The sequence below is a fragment of the Gymnodraco acuticeps genome, unplaced genomic scaffold (assembly GCF_902827175.1).
Source record: "Gymnodraco acuticeps unplaced genomic scaffold, fGymAcu1.1, whole genome shotgun sequence".
Taxonomy (NCBI): domain Eukaryota; kingdom Metazoa; phylum Chordata; class Actinopteri; order Perciformes; family Bathydraconidae; genus Gymnodraco; species Gymnodraco acuticeps.
Genome location: NW_022990346.1, coordinates 2664508 through 2688850, shown reverse-complemented (window position 1 = coordinate 2688850; position 24343 = coordinate 2664508). Strand labels below are relative to the sequence as shown.

General features: G+C 43.2%; 1 protein-coding gene across 2 annotated transcripts; it reads left to right on the top strand.

Moving 5' to 3' along the window:
• The first annotated feature begins 2902 nt into the window (after positions 1–2902).
• Positions 2903–24288, top strand: LOC117551191 (rootletin-like). Of its 2 annotated transcripts, none has more exons than XM_034223943.1 (37): positions 2903–3181; positions 3467–3593; positions 3689–3834; positions 5198–5389; positions 5473–5550; positions 5629–5720; positions 5825–5990; positions 6080–6186; positions 6294–6521; positions 6608–6698; positions 7432–7518; positions 7592–7804; positions 8288–8487; positions 8590–8772; positions 10234–10378; positions 10464–10610; positions 10878–11108; positions 11779–11972; positions 12058–12185; positions 12293–12462; positions 12564–12743; positions 13241–13375; positions 13913–14056; positions 14878–15116; positions 15194–15353; positions 15468–15635; positions 16406–16829; positions 17292–17449; positions 17536–17656; positions 17739–17902; positions 18269–18484; positions 19249–19473; positions 19554–19703; positions 19881–20081; positions 20545–20676; positions 22566–22739; positions 23450–24288. In XM_034223943.1, exons 1-37 carry the CDS (start codon positions 3125–3127, stop codon positions 23534–23536), a joined length of 6060 nt encoding a protein of 2019 aa, XP_034079834.1. In that variant the 5' UTR covers positions 2903–3124; the 3' UTR covers positions 23537–24288. The 2 variants fall into 2 exon arrangements, with proteins under 2 accessions (XP_034079834.1, XP_034079833.1); XM_034223942.1 differs by having other exon boundaries at positions 5464–5550.
• The last annotated feature ends 55 nt before the right edge of the window (positions 24289–24343 follow it).

Sequence of the window (24343 nt, the reverse complement as noted above, 5' to 3'; positions counted from 1 at the left end):
TGGTTAGTATCCGTTGAAGTGTGAAAGGACAAAACCAGAAGAGGAAGCAATTGAGAATGACTGTTTATTCAGCATTTGGTTTGTGTACTGCTGCATCAGGTTGTTGTAAATACTCAAGCTGTTTGGGCTGAATTCAGTTGATGTTTGGTCTGTGGTAAAACATGAAAGATCAACAGGTGTGTGTTTCATCAGATTTTCAAAAAGCCTCAAATCTCACAGTGTAAAAATCAGTGGCCAGCTCAAAGCCAGCTGGGGGCGCCACAGATAGTAAAGCAACTAAAAACTCAGTAGACAAAAAACTTCTAGCTCATGTTAAAGGATAAATTCATCCAGCCTCACCATATTACATGCAAACAAGGTAAATGTTCAGCAGTTTGTCTGTAATAATCCAGAAGCACTGACTGTCGACTATTTGCATGTTAAAGGCAGCTTTAATGCAGTGCTGGGGGTCTGGCCTTGACACAATGACCCTCTTGTCTGTAACTATGACAATCCAAACACAAGCAGTGCACTGTAGTACCCCATGTTTCAAAATAGTGTCATAGTTTCACATCCACAGACTCTTTTGACAATCAGTATGTGGATAACTTGTTTTTATCTTGAGTTTGTTTTATTGAAACGTGTTTATAGCCCCTTGTGGTTTAAAGACATTAAACATGATTCAGGTTAATGTTGCAGGTTTGTTTTACTATTAGTGGAGAACGGGGTCAGCTAGAACAATCGTCCTCCAATCAGATACAACTGACTGCCTCTTCACTTCCTGTGCCTAAACAACAATGTAAAACCACATCAACACCTTTTGAGGGCTTTAACTAACACATATTTTCATTATCAATAAATCTGCTGTATATTACCTTAATTACTCTTTTGGTGTGTTAAATGTCAGACAAAAATGAATAATGCCTACTTTTTTAAATCTAGATTATACATTATAGCTGGAACAAGATAATAACTGGTTAAAGATAAATTATTAATATATGATCAAGAAAATTAGCAATTGATTTCCTTATGTGAAGCTGACAATTGAGCGGCCCAGACCAAGCAAGGAGGCAGAGGCAGAATGTCCAAAATACAACCCGGTGTGGGCATTTATTACGTCATAAACATGACACAGCATCAATCTGCTGCCCACGCGTGAACACAGTCACCAGCCACAACCAGGATCTCACACACACTCTCAAACAGAAAAACCCCAGAGCCTAAATGCACAACCCAATCAACCCAATAGGACACAGGTGAGGGGGGAGGAGACAACACAGGGCACCAGGTGCACACAATCAACGGCAACAGACACGGGGAAAGGGGAACACATTTCAAAATAAAATACAATAAACACTACATCAATAAATAGTATAAATTGTATAAAAATGCCCGAAGCCGTCAGATCACAGTGACGAAGTTACCTTCGTCACACCTTAGAATAACAGATAATCTGTTTAAACTTTATATAGTATTGTTGAATAAAGGCAGTGGCGCATTTGTGTATGATTCAAGATAATTTATTCTACCTTTGGTTAGCTCTATGAGTGGCTGCCAACAGATTTATACTTGCGGATGTTAGTCTACCTAACATTAACTTAATAAATATTAACCTCAGAGTCTGAGGGCAGTGTTATAGTAAACATCCGTAAAGTTGTTTAGATTTGACCTTGAATTTAAAGGTCCAGCGACAGTTTTGATATGGTCAGAGGTGGGAAGTAACTAACTACATTTACTACTGTACTTAAGTACAATTTTGAGATACTTGTACTTTACTTGAGTATTTACATTTTATGCTACTTTGTACTTCTACTCCACTACAATTCAGAGATAAATTGTGTACTTTTACTCCACCACATTTATTTTGTATAGTTACTTTACAGATTTGGATTAATGATGTGAAATATAATCAGCACCTTAAATAAGACTTTAGTTGCACCTGGAGTAAATTCACAAGCTACCCTGTAGTATACAAAGTAATTAAAACATGCTGCACCTTTACCAGCTTTGATAACACTTAATGCAGAAATAATTTCAATCAAGACATATAATAAATATATTAATCTGAAATGGACCAATGTGCATTGTTTTACTTTTGGTACTTTAAGCATATGTTGATGCTAATACTTTTGTACTTTTACTTGAGTAACATTTTTGAATGCAGGACTCTTAGTTGTAACAGAGTATTCCTACATTCTGGTACTTCCACTTTTACTCAAGTACAAGAACCGAGTACTTTCCCCACCTCTGGATATGATATAAAATCTCTTTTAGCTCTGTTTTTGGTCTCCACCATGTCCTGAGGAGATTTCTGGCTCTTTAGCTGCTAAATGCTCCAAATATGTTCACCAGCTCACTTTCTCACATTCCATTTCAATAAATGAATATCAATAACAATTAAAGTTATTGGATTTTGAAAGTGTCAACTTGCATTATTATGATATTAAATGATCATTATATCAGTGACATCGCCAAAACATAGTTTATCACCATTATGTGAAAATATGGTCCCACAAAAGTAGTTTTTACACAGGGCACTAAAGCTACAAAGTGGACTGTTGATTCTCAGTGGAATGTGGAGCATTAGCACACAGGATTTTTTTAGGTTTTAACGAATTGCAAAATGAGAACAGTCATAAATGGTGAAGAATAAAGTATTTTTACTGATTTGTTTTTCAAGAATTTGACCTGATATCCCTACTTTCATTATTTTGTAATACTTTGATTAACATTCTACCCCTACAACAATAAAAGACGATGGTGCATTTCCTAGTATCTTATTGGGCTATTAAAGTTGTCCTTGGGCTTCTCGCTGTTGTGCTGCTGAATAGCAATGTGGTCTGTTGGGAGTGTGAGCAGTGAGAGTGCAGGTGGAGGGTGTGAATCTTAAACCCTGTTAATCCTGCTGCCCTCAATCTCTGCCTGTCCGCACCGGAGGAGGAGGAGGAGGAGGTGGTAACAGGACGGTTTACACTCCGCTCCTCGGCGACCAAACTTTGTCCCGAAAAAACACAAATCATGCGTCTCGGGGCTGTGAACGTCACTACTTTATCGCACCAGCAGGAACAGCTCAATTTGTGAAGACGTCACATTTATTCACTCGGAGTTAATCCTGCGCGCTGGAGGGTTTTAAATATCTGCTACGATGAGCGTTGCGGAAAACGCAGACACCGACTCCAACAAACTGGAGTCTGTGATACAGGTGAGCTGCACCGGGCCGTCCTCCACTCCATACAGTGGCCTAATGCTTTGTGTGTGTTTGTGACAAAAAAAAAGCTGTTGATGTATGGTTGGGTTCATATGTCATCATGCAGCAGTTTTGATGAGTGGCAGCATAGGTTTTGTGGCACTTATCAATTAAATAATTATACTTCTGATTAGTTTTTTATTGTTGTCATTGCTTGTATATGGAGCTTTTTGCATGGTATTTTTCTTTCTTTAAATGCATCAAAGGTAAAGCATGGACTCTGTGTGTTTTTTACATCAGAGGCTGGAGGAGAGTGTGTTGTCTGAGGAGAAGAAGCTGACGGTCCGGGGCCCTTCACCAGACGGCCCCCCCACATGTCTGCCAGCAAGAGTACGAGAGATTGTCACAAAGAACCTCAACGAGAACTGTGAGTGGCTCCCATCTGCTCTCCCGTTATATCAAATGTATGTCTTTGACCTTTGTATTTGCCTCACTGTTGTCTCTGCCTGCCCTGTCTCTCAGCAGCCGGGGCCATGTCCTCCGTCATGTCGCTGCAGGAGGAGAACCGGGTGCTGCAGGGCGAGCTGGGCCGGCTAGAGGACCTGCTGGCTCACAGCCGAGCCGACCGGGACGAGCTCGCCATCAAGTACAGTGCAATCAGTGAGAGGGTAAGACACCAGGATAATCACTCTAAATTAAAATAGAAACAGTGAGTTGGGATTTATAAACCGTGACGCCCCCCAATCAAAGGTCATGGTTGGTGACCCCTCTCCACTCTGTATCAAAAGTAAAGTCCTCAAAGTTATAATGCCTTGCAGGAATGTTGTAGCACCTTCCTGTTTTCCCCATTTCAGTATTTTCCTGATCTTTCTTTGTCTGAGATTTTCGGGTCTCCCAGGTGACGGGGGCTGGAATTAACTGAAGTGGAATGTTGCCATGGTGTCTGTCACCCTGGGCAACTGTAAACAGGGTCTTCAGTGGTGTAGTGGTGGGTGGGCGCAACACAATCTGCTTTTGGGATGAACATTACAAAAGACAACTCAGAAATTCATCTTCAAGGTTCTCAAATGGTCCAATAACTGTTTTAAACATGATATTACTGGCCATTTCACACTCCCTATGTTAAATGTCAGGGAGGTAGTGCAGAAGATGTTCCAAATACTTTGAGTTTTTTTAAATTGTAGCTTAAAAAATACACTTTAACGTACGATACGATAATACTTTAATGTCAGATCAAGTCTGAAATGTTTCTTGCATCGCAGCAGCTTCATGTGCAACATCAAAAAGGACACATATTTCAGATAAGATAAAATAGAACAGACAACAAAACAAAACATCTGAAGAGTAACACGGTTTGACCTGGGATTTACCCCTATGTATCTATGGATTGACTGATGCACAAAAGAGTGCTTCAGTGTACTCTTCGCGGGACTGTATCTCCGATCATTGTTACAATTCGTATTCAATGTTCAGGACATAGTTGGCATCAGCCTCAATATGTTATTATGGTAGGTTAATTCAAAGAGTCTCCAAAAGGTTCACCTACAATCTTTGAGGTCCCCCTTTTGGACATGATTAATTTATAATCACATACATTTTTGCATAAAATAGGGCAGCAGTTACTTGAAGAATAATGTGTCGTCCTCAGTATCTACACTACTAAGTTTGACCCTCACACACAAAACAGCCTGAATTGAGTTAATATGAATATATTTTCCGGTATCTGCTGCATAATGTACTCTTAAATATCATGCTGCAGCCACAACATGTAGAAATGATTTCTAGAAGTGCATGCATTTAACATGTAAATGTCGCAGTTGATCATGTTCATTTAACTGTGAGAAGCCGAAATACTTGTTTGCGATTAATACTCAATTACATGTGCAGCCCTTAAAGCTTAATAGAAAGCACCAGAACAGATGCTAATGGTCCTTGTGGTGTTTCTTTTCTGTTTATGAGGTCAGGAATTAACTTAAAATCTCATACGCACATTATGGTGGCATATCCTCTTACTTTAAATTAAACCCACAGCTGGAGCAGGCGCTGCGTTTCGAGACAGGAGACAACGACCACGATTCGTCGGACTCTCGCAGCTTGGCGCAGCAGAATGTGGACTTGCGGCGGCGGCTGGACGAGGAGCAGGCGGCCTACAAGCGTAAACTCACTGCGTACCAGGAGGGTCAGCAGAGGCAGGCACAGCTCGTGCAGAAGTTGCAGGCCAAGGTGGGGATGTTTTTCTCTGTCTTTAGTTGAGGTGAAGTCATCCATGGTGTTAGAACTCCGTAACAGCTTTCTAGTTTCTTCAGGTACTGCAGTACAAAAAGAGATGTGGGGATCTAGAGCAGATGGTGCAGGAGCGCTCATCAGAGTTGGAGAAACACAGGGTGAGTGTGAGTGGCGTTCATTGATTTTAGAGCACTTTAACTTTCCACATGTAACACTTAAACCGTCGTCTCATTCAGAGCCACAGTGAATCCTCAAATGGTCGGCATCAAGACGACTCAAGCAGCAGCCTGGAGGATGCTTTAATCCGTCTGGAGGAAGAACAGCAGAGGTGACTGATTACATCTTGCGTGCATCAAATTAATCATACTATCACATTGTTGATGCCTGACTTGCTCTCTCTTCATGGTTTGTTTTTCCCTTGTGTGTTTGCAGGAGCAGCAGTTTGTCTGCAGTGAATGCCATGCTGAGAGAGCAGCTGGAACAGGCCGGGTTGGCCAATGAGGCTCTCAGCCACGACATCCGCAGGCTTACTGCTGATTGGACGAAAGCCAGGGAGGAACTGGACCAGAAGGAGTCTGACTGGAGGAGGGAAGAAGAGGTGGGAAAGGGGTTGTTTACAGAACAGTGCAACATTTGAGAAAAAAAGTGTAATTCTTACATGTTTTATGTCTTTGGATCCTTTTTCAGTCTTTCCACAGTTATTTCAGTACTGAGCACAGTCGACTGCTGACGCTGTGGAGGCAAGTGGTCGGGTTTCGGAGGCATGTCTGTGAACTGAAGAGCGCCACAGAAAGGTCAACAATGTGTATGCTGTCTGCTAAATGTTGTTTCCTTTGTTCTGATTTAAAGTGTTGAGGATACTAACTTTGACCCTTCTTTGTCAATCTCTTTACAATCTCAGGGACTTGTCAGACATGCGTAACGAGATGTCTCGGGCGTCCCACTCTGCTCAGGTATCTTGTGCAGGTCTGTCTTCCACCCTGAACACACGGGAGGGGGGAGCAGCGCTGAACCTGGAGAGAGAGAAAGCTCTGCGGGTTCAGCTGGAGCAGCAGCTGAGAGAACGAGTGTCCGAGATGATGAATCTCCAGACCAGGACAGACACAGAGAGGAGTGAGCTCAACATCAGGTCAGACTTGACTTTTTTTAAGCTCTCTTACAGGTTTGATATATAATAAACAACATTAATATGAATGCTTTTGTATTGCCTCTCAGGTTATCAGAGTCAGTGCGAGAGGCGGAGAGACTAAAGGGACAAATTGAAGAGAGAGACAGAGAAATTGTTGTACATATGAGGAGGCTTGAGGTAAGAGGCTACTGTTTTTTCTTATTGTCAAAAATTCAAAACACACATATATGGGCCACACTGTTGCCCTGGGTTACATGTTCCTTCATTACCATGAACACACACTGACTGCAGTTTATTTTAACTTCAGCCTGCATATACTGTCCTGCTGTGTAAATGCTCATTGTTGTTCCAAAGGTTTATCTATCCCCAGCTGTAAATAGTCCTCCGTTAAATACAGTAAATACTAGTGTATAAATAAAACATTTGCCAAAAACCACAATGCCCAGCTGTTTAAGCCTTAAAACATCACATTTTATAATGTTTACCGGTTTTTAAGGGTTATGCATGTCTTCTCGGAACAAGATTTGTTTGTACCACAAACAAAACTTAGGAAGTATTGAGAGAAGCACATTTGCATACATACATTTTTGCTTCTATCATCATGGTTTTTACTTTTTTTATTTATTTAGTGAAGCAACATTTGCAGCAGAGTTTGAACCAAAACATTTGTATAAAATGAGGTGTGGGGTGTGAGTATGAATGAAGCTGCAGGGCAGTCTAGAAAAACAAGTAACGATATCTGACAGGGTAGGAAAAGTTTTCCTGGCTGGGGTAGCTTATGAAATCTCTTCGTCAAACTCATTTTGTGATTTTCTCTCCTTTTCCTTTAAGCCTGTAATGCGTTTCCAGCTGCATTAATCTTCCTCCTCCAGGTCACTGAGGTGTCTGTGTTTTATTGTGTTCCCTTCAGGAACAGAGTGGTAACGATGAGACTGACATGCAGGTGATGAGAGCTCACACTGCGACGCTGACAGACACCCTGCGAGACATCGCTCAGGTAAAAACGATGCAATGCACATGATTTTATATCACACATTTGACAGTGCTTGATTTGAGCTTTTCTTCTGTAGACGGTGTTGTCTGATGGAGAGTCGTCATCAGAGGCGGACCAGGACAACTCTGGAGCTCCACTGCTAGCGTTGGTGCGGGGCTTCTCCCCCCACCGCTCCTCCTCTCCCCGCAGGTCGTCCTCCCCCTCTCGACCCTCCTCTCTGGCTCCCCTTTCTGAGGCGGGGCTGTCAGCTCTGTGTTCTGCAGTCGCAAACAAGACACTCCAGCTGCAGGTGACATGTCGATTATAAAGACAAGGCCAATTTGACATGTATTGAGATCTTTTGAATATAAATAATTTATAGTCTAAGTTAATTAAGACTATAATAACATTGAAAAAAGAGACTACGCTTTTTAGATTGTTTTAGTCCCAACATTACCGTCTCAACGTAAGCAGCTATCCATTGGCAGGACTTAAAGGGTCACTTGGTTTTGTTTTTGTTTGCTCAGGCAATGAATCAATGTTATATCGATATTGTTATATGAGACTAGACATTGTTATTTAATTGTCTCCATATCTCTCAGCTCTTATCCAAACAGAGGCACAAAAATGTTACCCCATTACACTGAATTTTTATTTCCTCAAATATTCCTACACAGAAAATTCAATTCATTTGAGTAGGAACAAACCTCAGCAAAAACATCATCTAATACAAAATCAAAATGATCTACATGGATAGATATCTCGAGAGTTTTTGACCCCACTGTGTTTGCAGGATGTTCGAGGGCGTCTGCTCTCTGCTCAGTCTTCGGTTCATCAGTTGCGCAAGCAGCTTTCGGAGACTGATCTGGCAAAAAAAGATGCCGAACAGCGCAACCAAGCTCTGCAGAGAGAGAGGGATGCTGCTCAGAGAGAGAGGGAGACCACACAGAGAGAGAAGGAGCGTCTGAAGCAGGAGAGGGACACGCTGGCCAGGTTTACTCACAGTTATAACATTATTTTGACATTCTTGAAACTATATTCTTGAAACTATAACTCAACTCAAAACACTGCTCTCACACATTATAAACATTGCAGTGAGAAGGTGAGCCTGGAGAAGATGGTGCAGACGGCACAGAGCAGCAACCAGATCCTGCAGATGGAGTGTGAGAAGCTCCAGCTGAGCGAGGCGTCCACACAGCGAGAGAGAGATCATGAGAGGGAGGAGAAGGAGGCCGCCACACAGGAGAGAGAGCGGGCCAAGGCCGAGACTCAGAGGATGTAAGTGCGCTGACTAATAGTGATTAGGGAATGCGATGATTAATTAAATGGGTTGTGGTAACACAGTGCATACCCACGAGAAGCCATTTACAAGATTTGTATTAACTTCCCATAGTGAGAGTTCTTCTTCAAAGCCACATACTTTTTTTAAATGTTAGACAAGCAAGCTTGTAGAGTGTGAAGCGGCTGGGATGAGGATCAGCACCTCCAAATCTGAGGCCATGGTTCTCAGCAGGAAACCGATGGACTGTCCACTCCAAGTAGGGAATGAGTCCTTACCCCAAGTGAAGGAGTTCAAGTATCTCGGGGTCTTGTTCTCGAGTGAGGGAACAATGGAGCGTGAGATGGGCCGGAGAATCGGAGCAGCGGGAGCGGTACTGCAGTCGCTTTACCGCACCGTTGTGACGAAAAGGGAGCTGAGCCAGAAGGCAAAGCTCTCTGTCTTCCGGGCCATTTTCGTTCCTACCCTCACCTATGGTCATGAAGGATGGGTCATGAACGAGATCGCGGATACAAGCGGCCGAGATGGGTTTTCTCCGCAGGGTGGCTGGTGTCTCCCTTAGGGATAAGGTGAGAAGTTCGGTCATCAGGGAGGGACTCGGAGTTGAGCCGCTCCTCCTTCGCGTCGAAAGGAGCCAGTTGAGGTGGTTCGGGCACCTAGTAAGGATGCCACCTGGGCGCCTCCCTAGGGAGGTTTTCCAGGCACGTCCAGCTGGGAAGAGACCAAGGGGTAGACCTAGGACCAGGTGGAGGGATTATATCTCTTCGCTGGCCTGGGAGCGCCTTGGGATCCCCCAGTCAGAGCTGGTTGATGTGGCCAGGGAAAAGAAAGTTTGGGGCTCTCTGCTGGAACTGCTACCCCCGCGACCCGACCACGGATAAGCGGGAGAAGATGGATGGATGGATGGACAAGCAAGCTCATCCAGTCTTTTTTACTTTTTGGACTCCTGTTAATGGGAGAAAATCAGAATGAAATAAATGAAATAGTAGAGCCACATCACCAACATATTTAGTCGTTTTTAATGCTTACAACTTCTGCTGTATGTCTCATCTTTGAGCATACACTGTATTTCACATTTAACTTGACCCTTAGGACTGCTGCCTAAAGAGTACCTGCACACTGCAATAAGCAAGGCAAGTCATGTCTATGTACACATTCTAGCAACAAGACAAAAAAGAGCTTTACTTAAAACATAAAAAGCAAAGAAAAAACTGCCAAAGAAACACATAAGAATTTTAATACTATGAAAAAGCCAAGAGAATAGAAAATATAACAAGCTGAAATGGAATAAGAGATAAAAGAAACAAGTGTAACAGCTTAGTGCAAGAATTGTTGATTTTAATAAAAGGCATTGCCACACAGAAAATTCTTTACTCTTTATTTGAAAGCATTACACACTGTAGCACACACACAGATCATTATCATCATCACGAAATGTGCATGAATATTGTTTTTTTCAGACAAAAGCAGTTGGATCAGAGTGAGAGTCGGGCCTCCGCTCAGCGTGGGAAGCTGTCTGCAGTGAGCGAGTCTCAACAGCAGGTGGAGGTTGAGCGGCAGCTGCTGCAGCAAGAGAAAGCCCAACTGTCTGAAGCACTGGCTCGGGTAGGAAACGTCAACTTGTGCTCTTTTAGCAGATTTTATATTCTTTTATTTTATTTGACTCATACGACCCTCATTTCCCTTACAGGCTGAGGGCAGTAACGCAGAGCTCTCCCTGCTGATAAACAAGCTGCAGTCTGAGGACGCAGCTCTCAGAGACTCTCTGGCCAAGATGGGAAGCATGAACGAGGGACTGGCCCAGGACAAAACTGACTTAAACAGATACATTCTCAAGGTGAGATATTTCAGCAATGTATTTGACCTCTTAAAGGGTTCGGTATGCCTGAAATGAACTTAATTATATGATGTGTCCAGCCAAAAAGTGAATGACCTCTTCCAAACGACTTAGAGGTGGAGCAAAGGCATGCAATCATAGCGCCTTTTGCTGTTTAACACTACGTCACTGTTATGATGGTCACATTAGTGGCTGATAATACAATATATAGACATTTATATGGACGTCTCAGCTCCTCATAGACTGACCATATCCTCTATCTCCTAGCTGGAGGAAGAGAAGGCTCTCCTGCAGGCTCAGAAACGGGAGGCGGAGCAGGAGAAGTTGACCATCAGAGATGAGCTGGTCCGGTTGGAGCAGGACCGGATGGAGCTGGACTCCGCCCGCATCATGCTGCATCAATCACTGCAGGAGGCAGAGCTGAGCCGGGGGGGGATGGAGGCAGAGCTCCAGACTCTCAGGACTGAGAGATTTAAGCTGCAGGAGAAAGTTACCCAGGTACATGACAGATTATATTATATCATAATTTAAAAGTCCATCCTAAAAACATAGGCAATACGAAATAATAATCCACAAACTAGGATTACAAAAATGGTGGGAACTTTCAAATCGTTGAAACTCAAATATTGAACAGCCTTAACAATCCAGGAGATGGCGCTATGCCGCAATTGCTTCACATTTATCACTGTTGTTTTTATTTTGTAGTGGATTAAATGCAATTTAACCTGGCCATTTAGCTCAGCTCTAATGAAAACCATATGGGGATGTTTTTGAGTGTGCTAGTGAAAGAGCACTCCATTTTATTCTTATAAAAAAATAAAAAGGATTGCAGATGGAAATGAGCTACTAGCTCAAATCTGGCATAAATCATATCTTGTCTTTTCTGAGAGTAATGTATTTTTATGCATGGTTCTTGTTTAAATAAATTGAAATTAAAAGATGTGAACATTATGGCCACTACTAAATGTGTTTACATACTTTTGAGACATAATACCTGGCTATAACAAAAAACATACTAAAACCACCGGTAAACTTAAACTCAGAAAGTAAATTACAGGGGGAAACCTATTAGAAATTCAAAACTATTATAACCTTGTTCCAGTTTACATATTTTTCTTTTATATTTAGTTTGTCGCTCTCTGTTTACTTTGTCGGTTCTTGTGGACAGCTTTGTGGCGAGGTGACCTCTCTGGGATCAGAGCTAAGTCTGGCCAGAGGCGAGGGCGAGAGGAACGAGGTGGCGTTGGAGGAGGTGGGCCGCGGGCGGGCAGAACTGACCCGAGACAAAGCTGCACTGGTGGTCCAGCTGACGGCGTCCGAGAGAGAAAACACGGTGCTGTCAGAGGAGCTGGCTGCTTTCAGGTGTGTGTTGTCCATGTGGTCAATGACACATGGATTTTCACATAAATGTGTGTTTTATGTGTAACCTGTGTTTGTAACTATGCAGGTCGGAGCGTGAGTCCCTGGAAACCAGCCTGTTCGAGGTGCAGCAGCAGCTCCTTCAGGTGGAGTCTCGCAGAGAGCAGCTGGATACGGAGAACCAAAACCTTCGAGTTCGCTGTGAGACCGCAGCAGGTGAGTGACCTAGTATGAAGAAGAAAACGTTAAGAGCTCAGGTGAAGATGTTTGACAGAATAAGAACCTGATGGTCCTGTGTTTACCTCATCTGGATTATTTCTCAGCTGACCTGAAGCGTGTGCGCTCCGATGGGGAGAATATGTCGGCTCAGGCTGAGCGGGAGAAACAGGCTCTGAAGCAGACCCTACATGCTGCACAGCTGGAGGCCCAGCAGGCTTTACGCAAGGCCATCTCTGAACACCAGGAGGAGATGGAGAGACTGGTCTCAGAAAAGGTCAGAAGCTTATGTGGTTCACAGTTACCTGAAGTACTGCCAGATTCTTTGACTTTTTGGATGAATCTAATAAATCCATGTTTGGCTGCTCTGCTCCACAGGAAGTGGTGCGGCAGAGCCTGCTGAAGGAGCAGGAGTGCGCTCTGAGGAGGCTCAGACAGGAGACGGAGGAGCAGCTCCACAGAGCAGAGAGAGAAAGAGAGGAGCTGCAGGGAGAGCTGAGGAGTCTGCAGCACGACCGAGATCAGAGCCTGCTGCAGGCAGAGAGCGAGAAACAGCAGGTCTGAGCAACTGTGGAAAACCCATATAATAAATATTATTAGGCCTTACTGTCATTTTACCAATAAACAAGAAACAATACAATTAATGTAAAGTATTCAAATCAGAGTTAAAATGTATAATTACATTAATAGTAGTAAAATTGCGTGAAATTAAAACTAGATTATACAAATTATACAATTGAAATACAATAAAGAAAAGTATTTATATAATAACAATAAAATAGAAGAACATTTTCAAGTTGAAACCAAAACTCAAACATTTTTTAAATTCTGTCTATAAATCATTCCTAATCAAAGACTTAACTGGAAATGTAGGTTTAAGTATGCTTTTAAAATGTTCAATACTTCCAGCAGCTCTCAGATCCTCAGGCAGTTGCAGCAGCTCGGATCATAGGAGCTAAAATGTGACTCATTAGATACATTTTAGATAGATTGTGGCTCAGCTCTGGTATATCTGCTCCTCAGCTTTGTTAACCAGGTCTTCTCTCTCTTCTCAGGCCCTTTCTCTGAAGGAGGCAGAGAAAAGTGTGTTGTCTGAGAGGGCGTCCTCCCTGCAGGCGGAGCTGTCAGTGGCAGGCCTGGAGGTCGAGCGGATGTCAAGAGAAGCCTCTTTTTCCAAAGAGCAAGAGCAGGTGAAGTGACTTCCTGTCTGAATTTATATTCTGTGGATCTTTGAATTATCTCCTGTCCTATCTAACATTGTAGTTACATGCGATCACAATTACATCACCCCCCATCTGTCAATAGTTCATTTTTGTTTGTTTCCCACAGTGAACGCCCACAATATTGCAATAACAGGACCCTCAAACGAACTGCACAGGTGAAATCAACCTAAAGGAAACCTATATGTTTGTTTTAATGAATAGAAAGGCAGCTTTACCCTCTGCTGCAGATTGCTTTGTCAGGTCTGCATCATCATAGCCATAAATAAAAAGAAAGCTGTGTCTCTCCCGCACTGACCCGCACACTGGCCGCCATGTGACCCACTTATAGTGTGCTGTTTGTTTAAATGTTGGATTTTTGGAATATTGTGGGCATTTACTGTGGGAAACATAAATGAACCACGTTTGAATGAAGTGGGTAGTGATGTAATTCTGACAGCTCGTCGCTACAATGCAATAGTGAGGATTTACTAAACTGACTTTGTTGACGTTTTGCCTTTTACTCAGATTAGAGTCGGGGCTCTCACCAGCGAGCTGCTGGAGATTCGCTCTCAGCTGGAAGATGCAGCTTCTGTTCATGAAAGGGAACTCCAGAGTCTGAGGGAGACTTGTGCTGACCTTCAGTCTCGCACTGATGTGGCTTTCAAAGAGGTAGATGCTGCCGTACAAGTGGGAATGAATGAGAGTGATGCAGTTCAAATCAGAGAGCACATACCTCCACCAAGGCTGCACAGACCTTGTTATTTTAATAAGAGAAAGTTAACATTTGTGTATGCATTTATACATCTATAAACACAGTGACAATCATATGCTGTGTTATTTCAATCAAGTGTGTGCAGGATATCATGAAAAAAGGCTCCGTTCTGAAGAAAATGTGCTTACTGCCGAAACATTTCCAGTTGTAAAAAATGCAAGCAAGTTCTGCAATAAATAATATATAAATACTGAAAGGATTTGAAGATTTAAAAGAAATATCAACAAACATACAAAAACAGCCCTGTGTAAAACATCAGTTCATTTCAGTTTAGGTTTCAGCTCAAACGTTAGCGCAATAATCAGTTAAATTCATTTGAAACCAAAGTACCCAAAAATGGGTGGTATTGAAGGGAGATATTAGTAAAAAGAAAGATGCAGGTGCATTTTAAGTTAAAGAATAATGAACTACCTTAAAAATTGGTCATTTAAAAAATAAAAAAAAAGGGCTGCTGTTACTTCATTGCAACAACATACATGAAGTAATAGACAATTAGACATGCCATATCTTGCATGGTGAATAAAGTTTTGATGATGTCACTTGACCCAGATGTGGCAAGCCCAACCCTTGCCCCAGATGTTAGTGAACAACATGTAAAGACAATCTGTTATCGACCAAATATAAATCACACCTTCGTGTGGGCCTGAAGGGATCATTCACCTCAATTTGAGTTTAATTGGTTACACCACATTGTACCACACATTACTTTCCCCCCCAGCTGGACCAGTGCAGAGCTTCTCTCGCAGCTAACCAGGAGAGTCGAGACCAGCTGAGGCGGGACCTGTTGGACAGCGAGCGGCGTTTCAACCAAACTCAGGACGCTGCAGAGATCATCAGAAGAGACGGGACGGAGTTCCGGCGCAGCCTCACTGACGTCACCAAGGAGAGAGACACACTCGGCCAGTCCAATACTCATCTGAGAGAAGCTCTACGAAGTGCAGAAACAGAGAGGATCAGGTAAATTATCCAGTGACAAATGCAATTTTCCGTGTCAAATAATGTGACTGTGACTGAGTCTGGGTTTGGTTTTTCAGTGTGAAACGCCAGTGTGAGGAGAAGGAGCAGAGGGTAGCTGTGCTGGAGGGAAACCTGTCCTCCACTCAGAAGGAGGTGACGGAGCTGCGCAGCTGCCTGAGGGAAGTCGAAAGGTCACGACTTGAAGCTCGGCGAGAACTCCAGGAGCTTCGCAGACAGGTTGGACCCCCCCCCGCCTTCAGACCTCTGTGACTGTGTAGAAAGAAGCTTTGTTCTCAGTCTAGCCTTCACATGCGTGATTGTGTTGTGATCCTGTGCTTTTCTTGGCTCCAGCTGAAGGTTCTGGATGCAGAGAAGGAGGAGAGAGGGAGGGAGGTGGCCGAGCTGCAGACTCGCCTGTCGTTGGAGGAGCAAAGAGAGGAGGAGAGAGGGAAAGAAGTTTTTATCCACAAACAGAAGTTAACTGAAGCTGAAACAGCTCGAGACTCCCTCAAGAAAGAGGTGAGGCTGCATTAGAGGCTCAACCTTTATTAGCCTACTTGCTCTTAGTTTAGTTTTAGTTTAGTTTATTTATTTAAAGGACAGTGCACATTAATCCACATTGCTGTAAATGAGCCAGTATTAGCCAGCAGGCTAATTTTCAACTGTTGTCCTTGGCGAGATGTTAAATGACCACAACAAGACTAGAGAAATAAAAACATAATTAAATAGAGTACAGCAGACAATAAATAAATAGCAGTACAACAATAAATAAATAGGAAAAGCAGTACAACAATAGAGAGGAACAAACAAACATGCAAACAGATGAAATATCATCATACCTTGATACAGTTAAAAGTGTTCACATATTTGATTGCATACGGTTACATGTATGATAGGAGGTGTTATTCCTTATCTGTATTGGTATTGTGTTCCAGAGTGTTGGTGCCCTCACAGAGAAACAGTGTTTACCAAAGGAACTGGACCTAAGAGGGACTACACAGTCCCCTCTTAGTTGTTTGAATTGTTCTACTGTATAAAAGTGCAGAGTGGTGGGGGTGCCTTGCCGTTTAGAATTTTTAAAATGAGACATGCGTCAGTGTGTTTTAAAATATTTTCCCAGCTGAGCAGGTTATGTTTGTCCAGGATTTTGCAATGGTGGTATAGCTTAGGTTTTCTGTCCAAAACTTTGAGAGCTTGTTTGTGAAGTGATAGGCCTTAATGTTGTGCTATTCGCCTGGGTCCTCTCTTCACTGTCATACTATTTCTAATACTTCTGTTTTTCGATGTAGCTCTCCTTGACTCATAAGCGTCTGCTGGAGTCTGAGTCAGGCTGGCGAGGCTGTGAGAGAGAGCTGACGGCTCAGCTGCAGGAGGCGCGAGGCTGTGAGAAGAAGCTGCAGGATGAAGCCAAGAACCTGGCCCTGCGCGCTGTGGCGGCTCAGGACTCTGCGGCTCAGAGCAGCCTGCAGCTGAGCGAGGCTCAGGGCCGGCTGGCCGGCACCGAGGCCGAGCTGACCCGGGCCGAGGCCTCCAGGAGGGACTTGGAGTATCGTCTGAGCAGCCTTCAGTCGGCGCTGACGCGGACGCTGGGCATCGGGGCCGGGGGCAGGGTGGGCCGGGGGAGGAGCCCGGGGGGGAGCGCCACATCACCAGGCACTATGTCGCGCCACCACAGCATCTCACCTCTCAGGTCCTCACTGACGCCTCCGAAAGGTTAGAATGAAGCATGCAGCTTTAACTCTGCAACATAGGCTTCAGATTTTTATAAAACATCTTAACCACATAGTAACCAGAAAACTAATTATATCTTAGCATCATTATTTTTGAGGGGATTGTCATATATACGTTTTTTCTTTTTCAGTAGATAAAATAAGATGGACCTTTTATTAATCCCCGTGGGGAAATTCAGTAGTTTAAACAGCAACAGGGTAAGATTGAAAAACAGGACAGCACAGATTCACACAAGATTAAAGATTTATAAAATGTAAGTTAAAATTAAAGATCAAATTAAAATGATAGTTACGTCACTTTTAGAATTGAATGTAAAGCATAGGAAACTATTCCAGTGAGCAGTAACTCGTATCCAGTATAATGTGATCAGTCCCCTTCTTTAGATGCTGAACATCATTATCAAAACGACTTGGTGTATGGAACTATTTTATTTAATTTTCACAGAATTTCGAGGAAGCACTCCTGACAATACCTTGAGCTCAGTGTCTCCGGAGAGAGGGAACACACCGCTGCCTGGTCCTCAGCATGAGCTGGACCCCGACACACTGCGAAGTGATTTGAGGGACTTCCTGCTGGAGCTGCGTGAGGCTCAGAGAGAGAGGGTAACGGAACGTAAATATGAATAATAATCTAAAGATTTGTTTTCTTTTCTGAGTGGTTCAAATCTATTTTATTGCTGCTTTTCAAGGATGACGCTCAGTGCCAGCTGGGGGCCGTGCAGCGGGAGCTGGAGGAGCTGAGGCTGGAACGAGACTCTGCTCTGGGTCGTCTCAATCACCTGCAAAACACCTGTCAGGAACACCAAGAAGGTTCATTTTCCATGAAGTTTCAGAAGTAAATCCCTTTACCAAAAAAAGAAAGAAGAAATGCAATGAGTGTTAATGTTTGCAGGGAAGCGTGGACTGGACGAGCGTCTGACCACCACTCAGATTTTGCTGCAGCAGCAGGAGGAGGCGGTGAGGAGAGGGGACAGAGAGAGGAGAGCTCTCAGCGACAGAGTGAAGGATTTAGAGCGAGCGCTGCAGGCCTCTGAGCAGGATAAAAAACATACACAGGTACATACACACACCATGTATCCGTACTTTCAGCCATGATCGCCATAAGGCAGTGCTCAACAGCGGGTCGTTATGTAATGACAACAGACACAGTGTCACACCTCTCACGCTGTCAGCCCGCCATATGTCTGTTTTTAATGCCAGCGAGTTTGAAAATATTTCACCATCTGGACAACAGGAGGAGCAGGGACACAAAGTGAGAGCGAGGGGAAGACAGCCAGAACCATGTATACTTGGATGTTATTGAAAGAAATGTATATTTGTTACATATTTAAAAAGGATTATTTCTAAAGAGACGGGTAAAGCTGCAGCTGTGGCTCCTCTGTGTCTGGGTCTAAATGCATCCCCCCCCCCCCCTCTCTGCAGGATCAGTTGAATAAGCAGCGTGCGGCTGAGATGCGTCTGGAGGCCGAGAGGAGGCGTCTGCGGGAGGCGCTGGAGGCAGCCGAGGCCCGAGCCACCAGGGTGGAGCTGGCGAGGCGAGGCCTGGAGGGGGAGCTGCAGAGACTCAAACTGAGTGTGGGGGACCGGGAGGCGGACAGCCAGGTCGCCCTGCAGCACCATGAGGCTCTCCTGAAACAGGTACAGCGGGCTGACACACAGTGCTGTTATCTCAAAGCCCTGAGTGCTATTTTTGTATTGCTGTATGTTATATTTTATGTGCCCCAATACTTACCAGGCCATTGTTTATTGTGGAAATACTGCATATTATGAGTCTGTTTTTCCCTAAACATGTCCTAATAACCACCTTTTCACTACAAAGAACTGTGAACAAATACTAATATAAGGGAAAGAGACATTGTTCTGTTTGTTCGATTTAATCAATTAAAGATAAGTGCCCTACAAAGTTATTTGCTCAGTACACAGCCGGTCATCTAAAGTTTAAACATGCAACAATGTGAAATAAGAATAATAACCTTTTTATTAACAAAATAATGACTAATAAGTGTTGAAAAGCATATACAAATAAGAATGACACTATTAGATAGTAAAAAGGAAACCAGATAAACTGATACACTAGCAAGGCCTAACATCTGCCATCACAATATTATTATATGCATATTATTATCATGATAACGATATTTCATTGAAACTAATTACAGTTATTCTTAATGCTATTATATCAGGATGCGGCCACTTTAAATAAAGTAATTTTTTAAGGAAAAAGTGATTGTACAGTATGCAGTCAAGCTAGCTGCTCTGTCAGGCTAAAAGTCAACATGCTAATGTTTATGGCATTATGGCCACCGTGTCAGTTTGCCAATTAGGACTAGACGCAAAGTTATCTTCCCTTTGTTGGTTTGCTGACTGGATTATTACACGTACATCTGATTGTATGCCTGCAGGTGGCAGAAGGAGAAGCCTGTGTGTCTCTGCTGCAGAGAGAGGTGGAGAGGCTGAGCCAGGCTCTGCTCAAAGCTCAGGAAGGAGAGTCTTTACTCAAAGAGACGACCTCTTCCCTCAAAAAGACCCTCCAGGAGGCTTCATCTTCTCACAGCAGCACACAGAGTCGCCTGAACGCTCTGCAGAAGACGCTGAGCGCGGCTGAGCAGGACAAAAGGCTTCTACAGGTGAGTGAGACGGAAGGGAAGCCTTGGACAAGGTGGAAGACACCCAGAGAGAGTTGTGATGATTATTTTGTGCCACTCAGGAGCGGATGGATGAAGCCCGGGCGGCACTATCGGAGGGCAAAAGGAACGTGGTCATCCTCACTGAGCATGTGCAAAGTTTGCAGAGTGAGCTGGAACAGAGCAAGCTGAGACGAGAAGAAGCGGAGGCCGAGCTCAACAACACTCAAAAGGTGAGAGAGACGATGGGAGGGCAAATATCTGCAATAATAACGTCCTCATCAAAACATGACAAAAGGAACAAATTAACTCAGTTTACCAACGCATTTAATGCGTTAACGCTCACAATGTGACTGCTTTTCCTACTTCTCTGGAGTCATGTCTCTCTATGTGATCTTTCCCTCCCTCAGGCTCTTTGTCAGCGCTCTGTCGGTGTGGCAGAGGCTCAGCGCGGCGCCCAGTCGGCTCAGACAGAGCGGGCCGCTGTGGAGGAGCGGCTGCGTGGGCTGCAGCGAGCCGTGGCCATGCTCGAGACCGAGAAAAAAGACGCAGAGAGACAAGCTGTGAGGCTGGAGAAAGACAAGGACGCACTGAGGAATACACTGGATAAGGTCAGGGCTGCACAGTGGCTTGTGCTCAACAAATGTGACAAATATTTGTATTCAATCGTTTCTTTGTGAGTTCAAAAATGGTTTATGGACACATAAAGCTTTGTGATCCCATTGGGTCAAAGTGAGCATAGTGACATTTGATACTAGAGTCATAAAGGAAGATGACATGTTAACATTTTCCAAAACCCACACATATGCAATCATTTTGGTTTATGAGCAATTAAAGATAATATTGTTTGGTGAATGATGGAGACAGGATTTTCTTTTTTACACAAGACAATAATTATTGGCTCGCTAGGACCTCATTTGAGCTTGCCTCAGTTTTTTAGCATATGAAAACGTTCTTCATACATATAAAAATACCAATATTCACCTGAAACATAAAGAGTCTGCAGCCATGCCAGCTGTTGTGAGGATTTTTATGTAGGTGCTCTCAAGCTTTTCTTACCACCCTTCTCATCAGGTTGAGCGTCAGAAGCTGAAGACTGAGGAAGGCAGTATGCGGCTCTCTGCGGAGAAAAGCCGCTTGGACCGCTCTCTGAACACCACTGAGCAGGAGCTGCAGGACGCACAGCAACAGATCCTGATGCTGCAGGTGGGGATCAAACCTACACTCACACATTCATCATATGTCATACCTGCTGGTTTCCAGTGTGTACTAAAGGCAAAAGCTTAGCCGCTTCCCACCTCTAAATGTTACTGAATAGTCCACCATGTATAACTGATGGGGAAACAGGGCAAACCTTTTACAAACATCTTTAACATGACCAATTCATTTCATAGTTGTGGCTTTATATGTTTTTGTAGAGTTATGTAGAGCACTTATTATTTAAACCGTGAACATCCTTTAATAAATTCAGTGAGGACACAGGGATCCACTTAGCGTAAACAGTCTTTTTTAAATAGGGGTTTTATGGAGATAAACATCACATTTACTGCAGTAAATGTTACAAGACAAGCCTCACTGTTATATTAGAAGGATTAGATACATTAATAACTCAAACCTTTTATAACTGCGTGAAATAAAACATTTATTTCGACTCCCTTAATTCTAATTAGTAGACACACAACTTTAGAATGTTCTGTTAATGTCAGTGTTACTGTATAACCTCTTCATCTCTAGATACATCTGCTTCTTGTTACACATCAAACTTTCCCATTCAAGATCTGTTTTTCTTTATCTCTGCACCATTCATTATTGTCAGTGTTTCACTCTAAAAACAAAAGGTTAAACTAATCCCGGTCATAACGACTTACCACAGACACACCATAAACACGCACATAATTAAAGCTATGTGGGGTTTAGAAATAATTCCGTAAGAGTAATTAAACTTGTTTATTTCAGGCTGATTTTACATCTCAGACCACTGTTAATTTATCTGAATTTAGTTAGATATTGCCCAGGCTGCCGAGGAATTCATGTACCAAAACCCTCAAGATATTGCAAAAAGCTCCATTATGTTTGTACAACTTCAGAGGTGATACAACAACAAAAAAGTTGAACTAAATCTGTGGAAAGTAAGAAAGAGAAGTGCAGCTTGTGTCATTGAACCTATAAACTACAAGCTATAGACCTGTGGGAGGTTTCTCTACCGAGGGGTCATTAGCTATTTGTTAAAGGACCTTCTCCAGACCAATAAACATCACAGGTGTTAGTTTTGTCTCAGTGACGTAACCAACAACAGATTTGTGATGTTTACGCGTCTATAAAAGTTCCAGCTATTCTACTTTATTACCCAAGTTAAGTTATATGATAGGCATCCTTTCCAATCCTACCAAAAACGCTCCTTTAGGCCTTCAAACGGGAGCTACAATTACTTTAAATAAAGTACAGCATCTAACCATTTATTTTCAGCTGGTGGATCATCTTTACACCAAACTCTTGCAAAGCTTTTTTGTTGGCTCAAGTTACATATTCTTTGTATGCCCTCTTTAATATTCCCCATAGGTATAGGTTGGAAAGGAAGATTTCATAATGGCTTTTATACCTGCATTTCAACGTACCAGAAGGGCTTTAGTTAAGTGTATTTCCAAAAAGCATGAGTATGGTATTCCTCCATGAGGACACAGAGCCTTGATCAAGGCTGTTTGGTAACTGGATGTCTGCTTTTGATCCAGAGTTTTATAAAGAAGCGAAGTCTCTCCTCCGTTTTTATAATATAAACTGTCCTGAGTTAATCTGGCCAGCCTTTTTTGTCATTCTCCTTTGTGTTAACATTTGGCCTTCTGCGTGTGTGTGTGTGTGTGTGTGTGTGTGTGTGTGTGTGTGTGGTGTGTGTGTGTGTGTGTGTGTGTGTGTGTGTGTGTGTGTGTGTGTGTGGTGTGTGTGTGTGTGTGGTGTGTGTGTGTGTGTGTGTGTGTGTGTGTGTGTGTGTGTGTGTGTGTGTGTGTGTGTGTGTGTGTGTGTGTGTGTGTGTGTGTGTGTGTGTGTGTGTGTGTGTGTGTGTGTGTGTGTGTGTGTGTGTGTGTGTGTGTCTTGAGTAGACTCAGCTGGCTGAGACGGAGCAGTCACAGAATCTGTGTGAGAGTTTTACGAGGCAGCGGGACGAGGCCCAGCGGGAGGCGGAGAGACTCAGGACAAGCTTCAGGGACGTGGAGCGCACGCTGGGCACCAGAGAGCGAGCTCACCGACACAGAGTGAAGGGCCTGGAGGAGCAGGTAACACATCATGGTGTAGTCAAAGTCCTTCTCATATTAAACATTTTCCTTCCCTGCTACAATGAAATAGCTGGTTTGGGTGTGTAGTATTAAATGTAGTAATTCTATATAAATTAGGGATTTAAGTATGTCTGTCCGGCACTAGAGGTGTTTTGAAATAGGATGTCGGTTTGTGCCAAATCACAAGGAAACAAAGGAAAAGAACAGAAAGTCTTGGAAAATTTACAAAAAGCAAATAAGCCGAATAATAACCTAAATTACTCAGCTTTACTGCAGGTTGCTACCACCAGCACTCTCACACTCACAGACTCTTAAACAGTACAGGTCTTCTGTTCCCACCCTAAATTGGACAAAACCACTGCATGGGACTAGCTAAACCAGCGAGAGACATTCCCACTAAAACCTGATCCTTAAAGGAACATGGCAAGCCTTTGATTGCGAAAAACATTTAAAGGTGAGCAACTAACTCTTCCCTTATGTGATGGATGTTATGCTCCATGACTAACCAACAGTGCCTGGCAACACAAGAGGAGGAAGACCCTCCCCTTCCTCTTTATACAAATTGCTAAAGACAACAATAACACTGGTAAAAAGGAAAGGCCAAATCAGAAGAGGGAGGACATGTTGGGATCAGGGCTTGTGAAAAGGTCAAAAGGAAACCTTCTCACCGAGTGTAAAATGTAGTTTTGTCACCATCTGTATCTCTGCAGGTGTCCACCTTAAAGGAGCAGCTGCAGCAGGAGATGAAACGGCGACAAACTTCTCTTCCTCCCTCCTTATTGTCGGCAGGAAAGTGAGATCCAGAATAAAACCAGAAGCACCAGCACATCACGTCCAGGGAAAATCCACTAATCACGAATGTCTGAAAGCAATATTTACTCACAGAAACGATCCTGAAAGTCTTCATACTCTGAATCTACTGTTTAACTTGTTTTACTTTGTGACACTACTATCATTTTGATGGTGATTTATTGATATGTTGTACAGTGAAAAACATTTTACCAGTCGTGCTGTACACATTCAGCTCATGTCAGGCGATGTGATTCAGCAGCTGGGCTGAAAACGCCAGCCATCCGATGATTACTGGCAACCATCTGTACTTGATCCTTGCCCAACGTCCTCCCAAACGTCCTGCTTTTATTCAAGAAGAAAAACCAAACCACTGCAAAGGAGTCTCCTCCAGACAGAATCTGGATGTAGTGCAGGAACAAAGGTCTGCCAGTTGTGCAGTTTGGCCTCGATTTCTCCACATTTATATTAACAGTCGAGGAGCAGCGAGGTCTACAATGTGTGCAAGGGCCAGGAAACAGAATTATGAAGGAGCTGCACTGTATTTCCATTGAGAAACAGGCACATATTTTTCGATAGTTTTATAACAAAAAAGGAGACCATAAGGCACTACATATGATGGTATGCTTACAGTACATGTTTCTAAAAGTTTATATTAGTTTTACTAGATGTATTCTTTGTGCTTATTGTATAAATGCTGACAGGCTGATGATGAATAACAGCTATATGACTTAAATAAACTCATCGTGTGCTCCATCATTCACGTCTTTCAGCGCTCTGAGCTTCCTCCTCAGATGAAATTACAGCGATGACTC

What these genes read in the sequence shown, in the direction of transcription:
- LOC117551191 (XM_034223942.1), top strand. Translation starts at nt 3,125, where the DNA reads ATGAGCGTTGCGGAAAACGCAGACACCGACTCCAACAAACTGGAGTCT. An exon ending in AGGATAAAAAACATACACAG is followed by an intron (nt 17,903 to 18,268) that starts GTACATACACAC and finishes CCCTCTCTGCAG; the next exon opens with GATCAGTTGAATAAGCAGCG. An exon ending in TGAGGAATACACTGGATAAG is followed by an intron (nt 20,082 to 20,544) that starts GTCAGGGCTGCA and finishes CCTTCTCATCAG; the next exon opens with GTTGAGCGTCAGAAGCTGAA.